The sequence below is a fragment of the Nansenia antarctica genome (genome assembly GCF_963989245.1).
Source record: "Nansenia antarctica genome assembly, contig: SCAFFOLD_317, whole genome shotgun sequence".
In the NCBI taxonomy this organism is placed as follows: Eukaryota; Metazoa; Chordata; class Actinopteri; order Argentiniformes; family Microstomatidae; genus Nansenia; species Nansenia antarctica.
In genome coordinates this window covers 8,416-27,500 of record NW_027663193.1, presented here as the reverse complement: position 1 = coordinate 27,500, position 19,085 = coordinate 8,416, and the positions used below count along the sequence as shown (strand labels likewise).

At 51.1% G+C, this 19,085-nt stretch overlaps 2 protein-coding genes across 2 annotated transcripts in view; one reads left to right on the top strand and one right to left on the bottom strand.

Moving 5' to 3' along the window:
* bcl9 (BCL9 transcription coactivator) overlaps positions 1 to 6,105 on the top strand; it is a gene marked incomplete at its 5' end in the record, with an annotated part of 15,014 nt that extends 8,909 nt beyond the window's left edge. Inside the window, 4 exon segments of the mRNA XM_080550935.1 lie at positions 1 to 1,023; positions 1,025 to 2,124; positions 3,609 to 3,884; positions 4,863 to 6,105. The exon segment at positions 1 to 1,023 is cut by the window's left edge and continues 53 nt beyond it. Coding sequence (XP_080407061.1) covers positions 1 to 1,023; positions 1,025 to 2,124; positions 3,609 to 3,884; positions 4,863 to 5,983 — 3,520 coding nt within the window. The 3' untranslated portion in view covers positions 5,984 to 6,105.
* Positions 6,106 to 9,047: 2,942 nt separating this feature from the next.
* On the bottom strand, positions 9,048 to 18,487 carry acp6 (acid phosphatase 6, lysophosphatidic). Its single transcript, XM_080550937.1, has 11 exons — positions 18,444 to 18,487; positions 17,784 to 18,015; positions 17,453 to 17,581; positions 16,698 to 16,828; positions 15,714 to 15,793; positions 15,385 to 15,472; positions 13,420 to 13,552; positions 13,087 to 13,187; positions 11,549 to 11,641; positions 11,186 to 11,351; positions 9,048 to 10,189 (listed from the first exon to the last, which is right to left on the bottom strand). The coding sequence occupies exons 2-11, from the start codon at positions 18,006 to 18,008 to the stop codon at positions 10,055 to 10,057; spliced, it is 1,281 nt and encodes a 426-aa protein (XP_080407063.1). The 5' UTR covers positions 18,009 to 18,015; positions 18,444 to 18,487; the 3' UTR covers positions 9,048 to 10,054.
* Positions 18,488 to 19,085: the final 598 nt, after the last annotated feature.

Here is a 19,085-nt window from a genome sequence, read left to right as displayed (position 1 = left end):
CCTGCCCCCTCTCAACCCTAACCCCCAGGCCGGGGAGGGAGGGCAGGGGCAGGGCCGGGGTGGGGGGGGTCCCGGCGGCGGCCAGCCCGGCCTCACCCCCCAGCAGCAGCAGCAGCAGTTGGCCCAGGAGCTGCTGAACATGGAGGCCAACACGGAGGGTCTGTCCCAGGAGCAGCTGGAGCACCGGCAGCGCAGCCTGCAGACCCTGCGGGACATCCAGCGCATGCTCTTCCCCGACGACCGCGAGGCCCCAGGGCCCCCCCAGGGAGGAGGCCCGCAGCAGGGGCAGCAGAACCCCCACGGAGGAGGACCCCACGAGGGCATGCCCGAGGGCGGCGGCCCCCCCCGGAGGCCGGAGCAGCAGGGGCCCCTGCAGGCCATGATGGCCCAGTCGCAGAGCCTCGGCGGCCCGCCAGGCGGCGGGGGACCCGGAGGCCCCAGACCCCCCCAGCAGGGAGGCCCGCCGTTCGGGCCGCCTCACGGCCCCAGAGAGATGCCCCCCTTCCCCCAGGACGAGATGGGCGGCCCGCACATGGGGGGCCCGGGCGGGTGCGTGGACGGCGATCACATGACCCCCGAGCAGGTGGCCTGGCTGAAGCTGCAGCAGGAGTTCTACGAGGAGAAGAAGAGGAAACAGGAAATGCAACACCGGCCGCTGCCCCCGGACATGATGATGCACCCCGGGCACGGGGGGCCGCGGGGGATGATGCGGGGCCCCCCCCCGCCCTACCAGATGGGGCCCGGCGGGGAGGTGTGGGGGGGGCCGGGGGGTCCGGGGCACCCCGACCACTACCAGGAGCGCATGGCCATGGGCCCGCGGGGGGGAGGGGGGATGCCCCCGCACATGCAGCGGATGCCGGGGGGGAGCTTCCCCGGCGGGATGATGAACCCCGAGATGGACGGCGGACCCCCCAGGCCGGGGATGGGCTGGCCCGACGACATGCCCGACCCCCGACGCATGGGCGACGGCCGGGGCTTCCCGGGGGGGCACCCGCCGCCGGGCGCCATGTTCGGAGGCCCTGGGGGGGGGGCGGGGGGAGCGCTTCCCCAACCCCCAGAGTGTGCAGGAGGCCATGTTCCACCAGGGCATGGTGGGGGGGGGGCGGGGGGAGAAGGGCCTCCCCCCGGGGATGATGATGGAGATGCAGAGGATGATGGGACACCAAAGAGGCGTCGGAGGTGGAGGCGGCGGCATGGAGCCCGGGAACGGCATGGGCATGTTTCCCAGGATGCCCGGCGACGGCCCCATGAGCCCCTCCTCCCGGCTCCAGATGGGGGGGGGTAGAGACATGGGGCCCGAGTTCGGCATGGGCCCCGGACCCCCCCACATGCACCCCTCCAAGCTCGGCCGCGACGGCCCCATGAACATGAGCCCCGACGAGATGATGCGGATGAGGGGAGGCGGAGGAGGAGGAGGGGGGGGGCCCATGGACGGCATGGGGCCCCAGGGCAGGCAGATGCAGGGGGGCCCCCAGGGGCCACACTTCCCCGACCAGCCCGGGCCAGGAGACTTCCCCATGGGGCCCGGACGGCCCTTCCCCGGGGGGCCCGGCGGGGGGATGAGGGGTCCGCACGGGGAGCAGCCGTTCGGTCCCGAGGGCCACAGGGGGGGCAACCCGGGGGCGGGGGGAGGCAACGGGCGCCTCAACCACCTCCCTCCCCAAGGAGGCGGAGGCCCCCAGCAGCAGGGGGGCGGCCAGAGGGGCCGGAAGCCCGCGGACCTCCAGAACGTCCAGGGCGGAGGGGGCAGCTCGCCCAGCCTCAACCCGCTCAAGTCCCCTCCTCTGAGGCAGGTGCAGTCCCCCATGATGGGCTCCCCCTCCGGGAACCTCAAGTCCCCCCAGACGCCCTCCCAGCTGGCGGGCATGCTCTCCGGCCCCCCAGGGCCCAACGTCCCCCCCGCCCCCGCCAACTCGGGCCCCATGAAGTCCCCCCACTCGATGATGGGCTCCGCGGGCGCCTCCCCGGTACACATGAGGTCCCCCTCCCTCCCCAACCCCTCCCCGGGGTGGGCGTCCTCGCCCAAGCCCCCCATGCAGAGTCCTGGCGTGCCCCAGCAACAAGGGGGCAAGCCCCCCCTGGGCATCACCTCACCTAACATGATGGGCAACATGGAGCAACAAGGTACGTCAGGTGACTCAGGGTCACTGCATTTCTCCATCTCTCACTCTCTGTCTCTCTCTCCTCTTCTCTCTCTCTCCTGTTCTCTCTCTCTCTCTCTCCTCTTCTCTCTCTCTCCTGTTCTCTCTCTCTCCCTCTCCTCTTCTCTCTCTCTCCTGTTCTCTCTCTCTCTCTCTCTCTCTCTCCTGTTCTCTCTCTCTCCTCTTCTCTCTCTTCTGTTCTCTCTCTCTTCCTTCCTTCTTTCTTTCTTTCCGTCTCCCTCATATTCTATAGGCTCAGGGTGCTCTCCTGATCGGCCCCCTCTCTCTCTCACTCCTTCTCTCTCTCTATTGTTCACTCCTTCTCTCTCTCTCTATTGTTCACTCCTTCTCTCTCTCTCTCTATTGTTCACTCCTCTCTCACTCTATTGTTCACTCCTTCTCTCTCTCTCTATTGTTCACTCCTTCTCTCTCTCTCTCTCTATTGTTCACTCCTTCTCTCTCACTCTATTGTTCACTCCTTCTCTCTCTCTCTATTGTTCACTCCTTCTCTCTCACTCTATTGTTCACTCCTTCTCTCTCTCTCTATTGTTCACTCCTCTCTCACTCTATTGTTCACTCCTTCTCTCTCTCTCACTCTATTGTTCCCTCCTTCTCTCTCTCTCAGTCTATTGTTCCCTCCTTCTCTCTCTCTCAGTCAGTCCACCTCCCCATCATCCTAGTCAGACCAAGGTCTAGATCATGTTTACATCATCCTGGTCAGTCCAAGGCCAGATCATGTCATGGTCAGACCAAGGCCAGATCAGGTTTTACTTCAGACAAGTTATTTTTATCCTACTTGTCTCCACTTGAAGTGTAGATATATTATGATTGGGTGAAAATGACATCATTGGTTTCATAAATGGTCAGTTTTGTATTATCCTTTACAGCGTCTGTTATTGACATGGCTTGTCCGGGAGCAGAGGCCAGCGTTGGTCTCAATCAGTCAACTTCGTTTCACATTAGTCGCGAGTCAAAAAGTCAATTGAAAGTATAATTTGCATCCATGTAAACACATTTTCTAATAATAGATTCTCCCTCTGAGGGTCTGTGGCGCCCTCTGGTGGTCATCCTAGTGAACTGCGTTGTGTATCTGTTGACAAAAATGCTTTCTTATCTGATAATCCTTTCCATCTAATTCATTGCAGAGAGAATGTAAAATGTGTCTAATGTCTATTTCAGAGTAAACTGATTGAAACTCATTTATTATTAGTGTATATATAATATATATATAGTGTATATTAGTGTATATAAAGGGAAGCTATGGAATGTTTCTGTCATGATGTCATATCCTGTCTTGCCCAATTCGTTGCTAAGAAGATTTATGTTAATTTATGTCTTATGTCTGTCTATTTCCCTTCCCTCCTTCCCTCCCTTCCCTCCCTCCCTGGCTCCCTCCCCTCCCTCCACTCCACTCCCTCCCTCCCCTCCCTCCCTCCCTCGCCCCCCTCCCTTCCCTCCCTCCCCCAGGTGGAAACGGCCCCCCCTCCGCGCCCCCGTCGTCAGGGGCCCCCCCCGGGCCCATGTCCCACCCAGGACAGAACGTTCCGTCCGGAAGCCCCTACGCCATCCCTCCAGAGCCCACGCTATCCCAGAACCCCCTCTCCATTATGATGTCACGCATGTCGAAGTTCGCCATGCCGAGCTCCACCCCCCTCTACCACGACGCCATTAAGACGGTGGCGAGCTCCGACGACGACTCGCCCCCCGCACGCTCCCCCAACCTGCCCCCCATGGGCAACAACGGTGAGGCAACGCTTTCATCTCCACAGCTCTGAGGATGTTTTATCTTATATTATATAATATATATATATATATATATATAATATCTCCTTGGTTTCTGGTCTGTTTAAAGGGATGTTCTACTCCATTTCCATATTGTAGTTGTGTTACACTTCAGGTCAGTGGTGGACTCAGGCTGTTTGAAGGGCAGGGGGGGCGAAAAGAAAAAAAGGGCACCTACTGCACAACATGGGACCCCATCAGTGCACATGGTCAAGTTTAGACCATTGGAAGGGGCAGCCAATAGGGCACATCCTCTCATTTTGCCACACTTTTGCACTTAAGCGAGACGTTTTTCAACCGTGGGTCGTCCCCCCTGCCCCCCCCCCCCCCCGAGTCCGCCAGTGCTTCAGGTAGCTGACTATATCAAAGCTGAGGAGGTTTCATGTGCGTGTCTCGCTTGTTTTGGTCAGCTTGTGTTGCTGGTTTCATTCTGTTTCGTTCTGTAACGATGTCGTCAGCAAATAGGTTTGTGTTGCCAACAGAACGGGACATTTTATTTAGCAACTAAAGAAGGCACGTTGTCTATTAACGTTGGCAAAGTGTTTCAGAGTTGAGTTTGAGTGACAGACTTTTAAAATATATTTATAAATACGGAGATTCTGACAGAAATGTAGATAATCTAAATATACGATCAATAGAACAAACCTCTCTGGGCTGGTGGACTACGACCCAATCACACGAAGCGGTTGATGAAGCGCACCACGGAGTTGGCCACGTCGGAGCTCTCTGCGTCCTCGAAGCCGCTCTCCGTGTCGTAGCTCTCCGCCATGCTGCCCGCCATGCTGCCACAGGACAACAAGACACAGGTTGACTGCAGATACTAGATTCATCTTCCATCCTGTGTGTGTGTGTGGTGTGTGTGTGTGTGTGTGTGTGTGTGTGTGTGTGTGTGTGTGTGCGCGTCTGTGTGTGTGTGTGTGTGTGTGTGTGTGCGTGCAGGCATGGTGATGAACCACCACCAGGGTCCTCCTCGTATGATGGGTCCGGGGGGCGCCGGCCCCATGCCCGCCCTCAGCCCCCTGGGGATGACGCCCATGGGCTCCCAGCCCCTCTCCCACGGCATGGCCCCCCAGATGCCCTCCCCCAACCCCTCCAACATGGGCCCGGGCGGGGGCATGATGCCCCACGGCATGATGATGCCCCCCAACCCCCAGGACATCCCCCAGGGGATGAACCCCCAGCAGATGATGCAGCAGGGGCGCATGGGGTACCCCCACCGAGGCCAGGGGTACCCCCTGACCCAGTCCCCCTCCCAGCAGGGCCCGTTCTCCCCGCACAACGGCCCCGGGCCCCAGGGCTTCCCGGGTCACCCCATGGGCTTCTCCGAGGGCGGCCCCATGGGGGGGCGGATGTCCAACATGCCCCACGGAGGGGGGGGCGACGGGGGCATGTGCAAGCCCAACCCGGGGGGTCCGGAGTTCCACATGCACTCTGGGTTCAGCGAGGCGGACCTACACGAGGTGATGCGGCCGGGGGCGTCCGGCATCCCGGAGTTCGACCTGTCCCGGATCATCCCGTCCGAGAAGCCCAGCCAGACGCTGTCCTACTTCCCCCGCGGCGGGGGTGGGGGGGACAACATCCCGGGGGGCAACAAGCCCCCGCACCCCTCGCAGCCCTCCGGCTTCCCCATGCAAGGCATGATGGGCGGAGAGGGGCCGGGCCACCCCAGGATGGGGATGCCCATGCAGGGGATGGGGGGGATGGGACCGGGGGGCGGACCGGGGGGGATGGGGGGACCCCAGGATGGGATGCCCATGGGGAACCCCTCCCACAACCCCATGCGACCCCCGGGGTTCATGGGACAGGGCGGGGTGATGATGGGACCCCAGCATCGGATGATGTCGCCAGGCGGGCCCGGGCCAGGGGGGGTGATGATGCAGGGGAAGGAGAGGGGGGGGGTCCTGTACAACCACCCCGGCCCGGGGGGGTCGCCCAACATGATGATGTCACTGCAAGGCATGGGCGGCCCCCCGCAGCAGACGATGATGATGGGGGGGCAGATGAGGCCGCGCGGCATGGATATGGACATGGGCTTCAGTCCCGGGCCCGGAATGTTCTGATAGAACTCAAACAAAACCCTTTGGACCTAGAATGTTCTGAGCCGATTACAGTACCGGTGTGGAGGGAAGTACGAGCGGCGCGGACGAGGAGTTTGACGGGGACGAGAGACTGACTCATACACAGGATGTGAACAATAACAGAGGGGGGGGGGGGGGGGGGGGGTTCGAGAGGTGTTCGAGAGGTGTTGGGCGTAGGAACTTCTCCAGTGGACTTGGTCCAAGGACTTGCCCAGTTGCCGAGTACTTTTGCCACAAGAACATTTCATTTTGGACTCGGATACTTCAGAATGTATGGGGTTTGTTGTGCATCGATGTTTTGCAGAACTTGATCCTCAAAAGTTTTTTTTTTCTCGCGTTTTTGTTTTTGTTTTCTTTTTTATATCTGACTCTTTAAGGATGACTTAAGCATCAAAGAGGAATCAATTTAACAACAAGTCAACTTGGAGGAAGAGGCTATGAGATATGTCTTCTTTTTTGAAATCATAATAATAAAATAAAAAAAATCTACAGATTTGTCACAATAAGGGTAAGCAACATGAGAACGGAATAAAAAGACAAAAAAATTGTACTTTGTGAAGATTTCAGTGGAACTTCATCTTGTCTCTGGCTCCATCGTTTTTGACTGTTTTTCTGTCCAGTATATACCTGTGCGTGTGCGTGTGCATGTGTGTGAGAGTGAGAGGGGGGGGGTGAGAGAGAGTTTATGTTTGTGTGCGTGTGCGTGCGTGTGTGTGTGTGTGTGTAGGGATTTTATCAGTGACCTCTAAGCTCCTTTTACCCACCTTTTCATTTAGGGGGGGAGGAACGCCCCCTCAGAATACTGTACTGTTTACCATTGGTGGGCTATTCGAATTTTAGTCTCTTTTACTTTTTCTTTGTAACTCCAGTGTATAACGAACCAAACTATGACCTCATTAAGATAATAGTATTATTAAAAAAAGCACAAACATGGATCAACTGCAGAAAGTGTCTTCTTTCTCCATTTTAAACATTTAGAGGAAAAAACACTTTGGCCAGTGGGAGGTAAACCTGTTCTACTGGGATATGTGCTGTGTGTGCTCTGCTTCTTGTTGTGTTACTGTTTTTGTTTTTTCTCCCCCCCCCCTATTGACTCTGGGTAATAATGATCATTCCCCACAGGAATAACCCCTCCCTCCACCCCCCCAAAGTTGAGAACAGAATGGGACTGGACTGGCCCTAGCTCCAGGTGTGGCAGGTTGTTCTAGATGATTCTAGTCGTACGGTTTAGGACGTTAGTGTGGCGAGTGGTCGTGTTCAGTAGGCACAGCGTAGCAAAACGTTTAGCAATGAAGAAGAAAAAAAAATGAAAAAAAGGCACAAAAAATAATCTGTTTTTCTCCTAGGCTGAACCCAGCTAGTAACCCGCCCCCTCCCCCTCCCTCCCCCATTGCACTCGGTTTCAAAGCGTTGTGTTGCTGCCTACCGAACATGACCAGGGGTGTCTTGTCTTTAGAGAGATGAGACAGAAATGTGAACACTAACACATCTCATCCAGTTGACTCCCCCCCCCCCCCCCCCCTACTGTATATGCTTGTCATGTGTTTTCCATTGGCTTGGTGCAGAGCAGCCACCGTGGCTGTGGTGATGGAGGACAAATAAAAGATATTGTTTTGGTATATGTGTTTGTTTATGATGTGTATGTGCAGCCTGTGGCTATCTGACACATCAGTGTGTGGCAGGGTGATGTGTGTGTGTGTTGTTTAGCTACTGTGTGTGTGTGTGTGTGTGTGTGTGTGTGCGGTTTAGGTAGTGTGTGTGCATGTCAGGTAACCAACCATCTCAAATCGTTTAATCTGGATTCCTTTTTGTGTGGTTCAGAACCAGATGGAGCTGGCTGACTTCCCCCAATACCACTCTTAAAACCTCCTAGATAGATCTGATGCTGGGTCGCAAAAAAATAATAATTCCGGATCATTCCGAGTTTTTAAATACTGCGTCCTGGTTGGTCAGTGGGATAGTCTCCTGTCCAAGGCTGATCTGAGCTCCATAGTGATTCTATTCGGTTGTTAAGTCGTGACGTGTTTCCGGGTCCAAAGTTGGCTGAGGCGCTCTCTCTCTTCGAAATGCCTCAGTAATAATAATAATTCATTATTTTTGTATAGCGCTTTTCCGAGGCTCAAAGATGCTGACAAATATGGGGAAAACGGGAAAGTGCTGCTGTGTCCCTTGTTGTATGAATAGATCCCAGTCTAAAAAACGATTGAACTGTCATTCTACCGCTGTAGTACACTGGTACTCTGGTGCTTTAGTACACTGGTACTCTGGTGCTTTAGTACACTGGTACTCTGGTGCTTTAGTACACTGGTACTCTGGTGCTTTAGTACACTGGTACTCTGGTGCTGTAGTACACTGGTACTCTGGTGCTTTAGTACACTGGTACTCTGGTGCTTTAGTACACTGGTACTCTGGTGCTTTAGTACACTGGTACTCTGGTGCTTTAGTACACTGGTACTCTGGTGCTTTAGTACACTGGTACTCTGGTGCTTTAGTACACTGGTACTCTGGTGCTTTAGTACACTGGTACTCTGGTGCTTTAGTACACTGGTACTCTGGTGCTGTAGTACACTGGTACTCTGGTGCTTTAGTACACTGGTACTCTGGTGCTTTAGTACACTGGTACTCTGGTGCTTTAGTACACTGGTACTCTGGTGCTTTAGTACACTGGTACTCTGGTGCTGTAGTACACTGGTACTCTGGTGCTTTAGTACACTGGTACTCTGGTGCTTTAGTACACTGGTACTCTGGTGCTTTAGTACACTGGTACTCTGGTGCTTTAGTACACTGGTACACTGTACACTGGGAATTTCTGGTTTGGACCCGGAAATTGCTAAACGTCACGTTTGACGTCAGACTTAACAACCGAATAGTTAGACCCATTGTGAGAACGACTCGGTCATTCATGAGTCATGACCACAGTTGTACACTAGTGTTGAGGTTTGACCAACTCTCTGGGAGACACACAAACGCCCATCGTTGACCAACTCTCTTTATTGCCTGTCACTCCAAAGCAAAGTCACAAATAATTTAAGGGTGATTTCCCCCATGATACAGTAAACAAAGAAACAACTCAAATCACTCGTGTGTGTGTGTGCGCGTGTGTTTATAATTGGTACGTATGTCCATTATATTCATCATACACAATCAATATCAACACATTGCTAAAAGAAGGCACCTACTGTTCTCACTCACAACATATTCTTAGCATAATAATTCCCTTTTAGCAGGTTCTAAAACGGATGATTTTGGAGTGGCTAAACACTCACACACGTATGTCGTACATTCGGTACCCTTGGTTTACGAACACTTATGTACATGAAGTGCTTGGCGGCTTTCCCCTGAGGAGACGGTTGATATGAAGCGTCGGTGGTTCACACTGGAAAACAACGGAGAAGTCGGAAAGGTAAATATATATAATAATAAAAAAACTAACTGATGCAGAGCCATCTCCAGCGCGGTGCATTCAGTAACAACTAGGATATATTCAGTCTATCTGCAGACGTTGTCCACGCTCCAGAACCATGGACGCTGAATGGCGAAACGCTGATTATTTAGAAAACATAATTGACGTTATGGAGTCGTTATAGGATCACCAGATTGTCTCATGATAGTAATAAAAGACTGATGCTAAAGAGGCGACGTCTTCTCAGGACTAGGGACACACGGGGACGCCTGTTGGCCCCATAAAGCCGTCAGAGTCGGCATCAAACCCAACCTTTACATTGTTGCATTTCAGTCAGTGAGTTTTATCAGGGGAGGTAGAAATCAGGACTGGCTCCTTGTCATGCGTGGATGGAATGAGGAACGGCATCGAAACACGCCTGAGACACGCCTGCGTTCCTCCTTCCGTTCCGTGTATGACCACGAGTCTGTCCTCCGATTTCTACCTCCGCCGGCCTCCCCTGGACAGATGTGAAGCGAGGGGTTTTGGGTGTGTGTGTGTGTGTTTGGAGACGAGAGACGACAAGATGTAAACATGGCAGCTGATAACAGGGAGAGGTGCATGATGGGTAGAGCTGGGGGTGAGAGGTCAGGGGGTCGGAGGAGGAGGAGTCAGGGTTGAGTCAGGCCTTCGGTGCGGTTGCAAAGTGACTCGTAGAGTTCAGAGGTCAGCGAGTAGGAGGAGAGGGCTTGTTTGAACTCCTGCAGGGGGCAGTAGACCCCGCTGCAGCCTGGGATGAGCTGGTCCTGCAGCGAGAGAGAGGGAGGGAGAGGTTACTGACACACAAGTACAACAACATGTGAGTGGCACACACACACACACACACACACACACACAGGCACACACACACACACTCTGAAGTGAATCAAATCCTTTTTTTGTTCTGTTCTGTTCTGAACAGGCACCACCTAACGACTCTGCTCATAACCATGACAACTAGCATAGACACGTCACCTGAAGACCCCCGCTGTCTGAAAACACACTAGTCTGACTTGGTCACGCGAACACGCTGTTTCACTAGTCAGTCAGTCTCCCAACATGGATCTCAAAAATAAAACTGATTGGGCCTGATGAAGGCCTGCAGCGTGAATAAAGCTTAAGAACCCAAACAACAGGTTGGGGGGGTGGAGAGGGAGAGAGAGATACAGATTAGCAACTTTTTCCTTTCACTTTTTTAAAAAATGACATCACTGAAGTGTGTAGAAACAGTTTATGTGGTCATTTGATTGTTGAGAGTTTTAGTGGCTGAGTGAAGCTCTGTCCTCACCTCCCCGACCTCCCGCTCCACTCTCACACAAACGTTGCTAGGGGAAACCGCACAAGAAAGACTCGATCCTAGCAACACGAACCTAGCAACGACAGCTGTCAGTACCGCTAATCTATAACTGCGCGTTAATTGGTCAGAAACGTTTCCCCCACGTGGGACTGGTGCCTCTGTCTCTGTCTGTCTCTCTGTCTCTCTGTCTCTCTGTCTCTCTCTCTCTCTGTCTCTGTGTCTCTGTCTCTCTCTCTCTCTCTCTCTCTCTCTCTCTGTCTCTCTCTGTCTGTCTCTCCAATATTAAATCAAGGGAGGGGCCTTTCTCGTAGTACATATACAATCTCTGGAGAGAGTCTCCCCAGGTTCAGAGCAGTGTTAATGTTAGCGAGCATCCTCCCCTAGCATACGTGGCGGCCCCCCCCCTCCCCCAGGTCCCACCTGGCCGATGTAAGACACACACACACACACACACACACAGTCCCACCTGGCCGATGTAAGACACTTTGACGAAGGCCTCTTTGGTCTGCTTGTGCTCGTGCAGCTCCAGGGTGATGTCGGCGGCGTACGGTGGCCACTGCATGTCAAAGATCCCCAGGGCCATGAGACACGGCATCAGAGTGGTGTCATGAGCCGAGTACAGGAACATCTTCCTACGGGAGAGACAGAGAGAGACAGAGAGAAACACACCAAACACATTTATACACACACCAGAGGGGACGTTGTTTCATTTAGTAAAGGAGAATGCTGCCATCCAGTGGTCGGCACTGAGACAACCACAGAGATATTTCTCTTAAGAAAACTTGAAAGCTCTAGATCCTCTTTTCATGTGTGTGTGTGTGTGTGTCACCTGTTTTGTTCTGAGGGGGTCCCCTGGAGTTTGGCCTCGATGTTATTCATCATAGTGTGAAGGAGGGGTCCCACACACAGCTGCAGGTTCTCCCTGAACACAAACACACAACAACACAACAGGATTACACAACAACACAACAGGATTACACAACAACACAACAGGATTACACAACAACACAACAGGATTACACAACAACACAACAGGATTACACAACAACACAACAGGATTACACAACAACACAACAGGATTACACAACAACACAACAGGATTACACAACAACACAACAGGATTACACAACAACACAACAGGATTACACGACAACACAACAGGATTACACGACAACACAACAGGATTACACGACAACACAACAGGATTACACAACAACACAACAGGATTACACGACAACACAACAGGATTACACGACAACACAACAGGATTACACAACAACACAACAGGATTACACAACAACACAACAGGATTACACGACAACACAACAGGATTACACGACAACACAACAGGATTACACAACAACACAACAGGATTACACAACAACACAACAGGATTACACAACAACACAACAGGATTACACAACAACACAACAGGATTACACAACAACACAACAGGATTACACAACAACACAACAGGATTACACAACAACACAACAGGATTACACAACAACACAACAGGATTACACAACAACACAACAGGATTACACAACAACACAACAGGATTACACAACAACACAACAGGATTACACAACAACACAACAGGATTACACGACAACACAACAGGATTACACGACAACACAACAGGATTACACAACAACACAACAGGATTACACGACAACACAACAGGATTACACGACAACACAACAGGATTACACGACAACACAACAGGATTACACAACAACACAACAGGATTACACAACAACACAACAGGATTACACGACAACACAACAGGATTACACGACAACACAACAGGATTACACAACAACACAACAGGATTACACAACAACACAACAGGATTACACAACAACACAACAGGATTACACAACAACACAACAGGATTACACAACAACACAACAGGATTACACAACAACACAACAGGATTACACGACAACACAACAGGATTACACGACAACACAACAGGATTACACAACAACACAACAGGATTACACAACAACACAACAGGATTACACAACAACACAACAGGATTACACAACAACACAACAGGATTACACAACAACACAACAGGATTACACAACAACACAACAGGATTACACAACAACAAGAAGACTGGAGATGCAGGAGGAGAGGTAGCAGGAAGCCGTGACTGTGTGAGACAGCAGCATCAAACAGACACTGTTCTGCTGTGTCTCAGAGTCTGTGTCTCTCCCTAATTAACTCTGCCTTGCATGATCCCTCTCCATCTCTACTGTCCTTCCACCCCCCCCCTTACACTGACCCCCCCCCCTTACACTGGACCCAACCCCCCCCTTCCACTGGACCCCCCCCCTTCCACTGCCCCACCCCCACCTCTTGCTGGGCTGGTAGATGTGACAGATCATGTCCACGGCTCTCTGCTCCACTGTGGACCTCCAGGTGTCCAGGACCGGAGGACAGGGCAGGCCATGGGTCTGTCACACACACACGCACACGCACACGCACACACACACACAAATTAAATGACAATGCATGACATCATATTTTGTACTGTATTGAAATGAGTGTGTGGTGTGGTGTGTGGTGTTGTGATGTGTTGTGGTGTGTCGTGTTGTGTGGTGTGGTGGTGGTGTGTGTGGTGTGTGTGGTGTGTTGTTGTGTAGTGGTGTGTCGTGTCGTGTCGTGTTGTGTGTTCGTTGTGCCGACCTCTCTGGCCACCATGTCGTCCCTGATGAGGATGAAGTCGAGGCGGCGGTCTGCGGCGACGCCCAGCGCTCTCTGGATGCTCCTCAGGTCCTCCGCGATGTCCGGCAGCGTGGACGACTCTGCCCAGCGATGGCTGCAGGAGGGAGACGGAGGCAGCCAATCAGAAAGACAGAGGAGCCCAGCCACAGACACAGACACGGCCATTCAGAATTGTTTGGGCCCCTCCTGAGCCTCTCGAATTCTTTAACAATCATGCTCAATCATTTGGGTTTTCCTGCGCAGAGTAAACTCCAACGCACTGTCCAGATAATAATCAATGATCCACTTGTCTTGTTTTATTTTTTCATTCTGCGTCACATGACTGACCTGGGTACGGGCTGTAGGGGCCTTTACACGACACGGGCCTGACCTGAACCACATCGTGCTAGCTCTGACACTTTCCATGTCCATCTTCCTTTTCTGTTTCAGTTAAACCCAATTTATACGCAAGGGCTCTCCCAATTTATACTTCTGCGTTGGTCGGTGTACTCATAGCGGCATAATAGCGATTTTTTGTTGTTATGCTTGTTGTAAAGAAAATGTCTATAATGCATTGAAATGACATTAAACTAAGATAATAAGACGGTTATCATCATTTTTCTAATCTTTATTAATAAGTAATTACAGAAAACGTAAATGACATTTATGTCATGGCTTCCGCATTTAGGCCTACGAGAGAGTCGGAATCATGTGACGCTACCAAGCGGACCAATCACAGTGCTTACGGTCTGCGTATGTGTGCCGCGTAGTTACATTTTTATTTTATTTTTTTACGTTTTTTTTTCTGAGTGGGGCAGTCCCACTCATATTTTTCATTTTTATTGACAGTTACAGTGGAGAATTAGACAGGAAGGATGGGTGAGAGAGAGAGAAGGGATGACATGCAGGATATGTCCCCGGCCGGATTCGAACCAGGGACCCTGCGGTTACATGGTCAACGCTTAACCCGCTATGCCACCTAAGCGCCCCTGCGTAGTTACATTTTCTGAGAGGTGCGCGACAAGCTACGGCGTAGGCTCCGGCATAGATTTTACGCAGAGGTATAAATTGGGCTTTACTATGGTGGATGTGATGTGCCAACAGGCCAGCCCAGTACAGCCCAGTACAGCCCAGTACAGCCCAGTACACAGGGATTAAAGCAAAAAAAAAATCTCCTGACGGAAAAAAAATTTCTGGCCAAATCGGGGCCGGTGGCTTTCCGTGCGCTAAGCGCGCGTGCGATTTTCCGTTTTACGAACTTCTAATGCTTTGACTTTTCTTTCGAAAAATGTGAATACATTTCCGCGTTGTAGAAAATCAATGACACATCGCTAGTCAACTAACTCAGCTTGTTTTGTGAGCCTGCTAACAATGTAAAGTAGTGTTCTAGTTAACTAGGTAGCAGTCCAATCCATTGCGTTGCAGTATTTTGGCTTGAATAGCGAGTTTGTGTTGTGATTCTCAACAACGTTGTTTGAATGATTTACTGAGCTGGCGTTACTTTTTTCAAACCACACACCGCATGTCGGCTATTTCAGCAGCACACACCATGTCCACCTACTTATTACTATGAGGGGTTCAGTGTCAGTGCACCCCGCTCTGTTACCTTCGCATAGTTGTAGCCAATAAAGGCCTATATGTAGGCTATATAGGCTATATATCATTTATATACCTAATACCAACATCAAAATAGATTGTATGCCTCTGCAAATCATATTACACCAGGTAAAATCCGTCACAACTTGTAATAAATCCGTCGCAACTTGGAATACATTGACGGAAATCCGTCGTAGCGACGGAGAACTTTAATCCCGGAGTACAGCCCAGGTTAAAGGTTAACCTCAGCTCAGCTCAGCTCGGTGAGGCTCTGTAGTGTGAATCAGGGTTATGCACTGATCTGAGATCTGTGGCTCAAGGGGGAAGTGGCCACCTGGTAAATCCACTCACCCGCTGCGGAGTTTGAGTAGCCTGCAGCCGTGGTAGTTGGGGTACAGGATCTCGGCCTCCGCCTGGGTGGTCACTATGGGAACGACCTCTTCAGAACGAGAGGAGGAGAGGAGAGAGAACAACGTCAGAGGAAGGGCCGTCTGGTGTATGACACACACACACACACACACACACACACACACACACACACACACACAAAGGATGGCTGTTGTCACCATCTCTCAGTGACGTCACCAACCTGAGACAAATCCAGCCTTGGGCGGACTCACACACGCACACGCACACAGTACACATTACACAATACATAATACACATTACACAATACACACCTTTCTGCTTTTGCTGGAACAGCCCTGCTACCAAGCACTTGGCAGACTCTATGGTCCTCACAATGTTAGTGGAACGCACACTGGAAGGGATGAATACATAAATGAATGCGTGTTTGATACAGTTTCATACGTTACAGTAAGCCTGTAAGTCTTCCCATGTCTATCTCCACCCCTGGACTCTCATTGGACATCATGTTATTGTTATTGTTAGGGATGCTCCGATCTGGATTTTTGGGGCCGATACCGATCACCGATTTGTTTCCTCAAGATCAACCGATACCGATACCGATTTTTTGGAAAATACATAACTGACTGGATAGCCTAAATATTTTTTGCTTTTTAGACAAAAGTTTTGATCCATTAGGCACCAAGCAAACGCAGACCCATTTTTATGGCATAGTAAAGGTCTGGCCTATCACCCAGTTAGGGCCTGAAGCCCAAGTCAGTCGATATGGCTGTATAAAAGACATCATAAACGTGGCCTTCATGGTTTACATACTGTTACGTCCTCCTATGTTTTCTGTTCAGTTAGAAAAAAAAAAAAGGAAAAAAAAAAAAAAAAAAAAAGATCGGTTTTTGCGATCGGCCATTTTTGCCGATCACCGATCGAGTCATTTGGAGTGAAATCGGCCGATTTAAATCGGTGGCCGATAAATCGGAGCATCCCTAGTTATTGTTATATTGTTATATTGTTATGTAAAATGTAAAATGTAAAAAATGTAAATGTTATTTATTTATTTTTCTGAGTGGGGCACAGTCCCACTCATATTTTTCCTTTTATTGACAGATACAGTAGAGATTTTAGACAGGAAGGATGGGTGAGAGAGAGAGAGAGAGAGAAGGGATGACTTGCAGGATAATGTCCGCGGCCGGAATCGAACCGGGAACCCTGCGGTTACGTGGTCGACGCTTAACCCGCTACGCCACCACCTAAGCGCCCCGGGACGTCATGTTATTGTAGTGATGTGTTACATAGACACTTACTAGACCTCGTCTGGGTTGAAGGCGGGGGTGAGGAAGGCCGTGTCCTGGATGTACCTCTTCCTCAGCCTCTCCCCCAGCTCGTACAGCTGCTGCATGCCCACGGTGGTCAGCTGACCGGGGTACGTGCCACCCTGCAGGGGGGGGGGGGGGCACACTATTGGTAAATGGTAAATGGACTGCACTTATATAGCTATGCCTTTATCCAAAGCGTTTTACAACGGCCTCTCATTCACCCATTCACACACACACACACATTCACACACCAATGGCGGCAAGCTGCCATGCAAGGTGCCGGCCGGCCCGCTCACTGGGAGCAATTTGGGGTGTCACATTCAGTGTCTTGCCCAAGGACACTTCGACGATGTGGCCAGCCGGGGCTCGAACCGCCGGTCTGACAACCTTGCGACCATTAGACGGCGGTGACTCTACCTCCTGAGACACAGCCGCCTCCCATTGGCTCTCGGTGAACGAGGTGGAAGTGAAAGTGGCACATCTGCCAGACAGCTTGAACCCGTTACATCACAGTGCACTAACCTACTAACCCTAACTCTTAGTGTCACCTTAGCCTGATGTTCTCTCCCTATCCTCCTATTGACCACACACGGCACACACACAGACACACACACAGACACACACAGACACACACACACACACACAATGTTGGCCTTGTAGCTGTCCTCTCTACACTCTCACACACACACACACACACACACACCTACACACAGACACACACTTACACACAGACACACACTTACACACAGTATGTTGGCCCTGTAGCTCTCTTCCACCGGTGACGGGGGCCGCGGACCCCCTTTCATGTCCGTCACCACATAGTTGATCTGCGTGTGTGCTGGGGGGTCCAGGAGGTTTGGCAGCCATTGTGCCTGTGGTCGGAGATAAGAGCCACAGAGAAGGAATAACACTTTACACTTTATACACTGTATGATTGTATGAGTCAGCCACTCGTCTCCATTGTGGAGGTCTCTGAGGTGGGGAAACCTCCTGTGATCTGTCCAGGTGTTCTTCTGTTGCTGATGATGATGAAAAGCTGATGAAACTAAACATAACTAAAGTTTCATAACTAACCTCCAGGACATCCGGTATGGATTTGAGCGGCGTGCGAGCCCCGTGTCTGAACAGGACCTGGACGAGCCGGAGGTCGTACAGAGAGTCGTGGGGGTCCGTGGTGTGTCCTCCAGGGGGGCCTGCTGGACTAGAACCAGGGTCCGCTTTCTTCTGCGACCACAACATGGAGCCGAAGGCCACCGACACCGAGCCCAGAACACCGGCTCTGGTCCACAACCTCCTCATGTCTTCTCTGTTCAAGAAAGACCCGTTAATTAACTCTCCCTACATTGCCGGCCCGCTCACTGGGAGCAATTTGGGGTGTCACATTCAGTGTCTTGCCCAAGGACACCTCGACATGTGGCCAGCCGGGGCTCGCTGGCGACGTGATGGAAACAAAACTGTCCAACTACAGATCATCTAGTTACTCTCTACCCTCTCTCTCTATTGATGTAGTTAGTTATGTAGTTATCACATCTATCATAGTTATTATTCACCTGCATTCAGCCTGCTAGTCTAGACTAGAGCAGCTAGCCTGGCGAGCTAACGGAGCTAAAAGTACATCAATGAATGTGTTTAGTGTCAAATTCAAATGTTAAAATATGAATGTATCATTAATACATTGATTTTGGGCGCGTTGTCTATGACTGTGATATGTAATGATGAAGTCAGTGTACTTACTTGTATAAAGCAGAAAGTGGAGCAACTTTGTTTAGATTATAAAACCATTCCTGATCTGCTGTTTTAAAAACACGACACCGGGTGAGGACATGGAGCTTATGGAGCCTGTAGTCTTTTCTGCTGTGATCCGTCTGATAAATGGCTACAGAAGAACTACTTTTCCCGAAAACGCTGGTTCTCTTTCGGTCTATTTTACCGTACACACCCGACGTGAAGCGCACTTAAAAGTAACACACCATTCATTCACTTCTTTCTGTTATGTATGTTGTATTCTGAATCCTGGATCGACGGGAAGCCACAGGTGAATTGAAAGAAAGCGATTTAGTTGTTCATGAATTCACTCACCCGTAGACTCAAGCCAAAGGTTTGACCCAATAAAAGTATATGATTTTACCGCCCAGGCCCATACCCTACGACACAGTGTAATAACAATAACAATAATAATAATAATAATAACAACAACAACAACGACAATAATAATAATAATTATTATCATCATCATCATCATCATATCGATATATATCTGTGTAAAATATATAAATGTGTATATATGTTACATAATAACTATCAAACACAATGTATGGACATGCAAATGAACACTGGATGGTGATAACGGAGAGTCTGCTGTCTGCTGCGGCCTCT

Excerpts from the sequence above, each read along its gene's own strand:
- acp6 (XM_080550937.1), bottom strand. The coding sequence starts at position 18,008 with ATGAGGAGGTTGTGGACCAGAGCCGGTGTTCTGGGCTCGGTGTCGGTG. Across the intron at positions 15,473-15,713 it reads GTTCCAGCAAAAGCAGAAAG|AGGTCGTTCCCATAGTGACC; the intron begins GTGTGTATTGTG and ends CTCGTTCTGAAG. Across the intron at positions 11,642-13,086 it reads ATCTACCAGCCCAGCAAGAG|GGAGAACCTGCAGCTGTGTG; the intron begins GTGGGGGTGGGG and ends GTTTGTGTTCAG.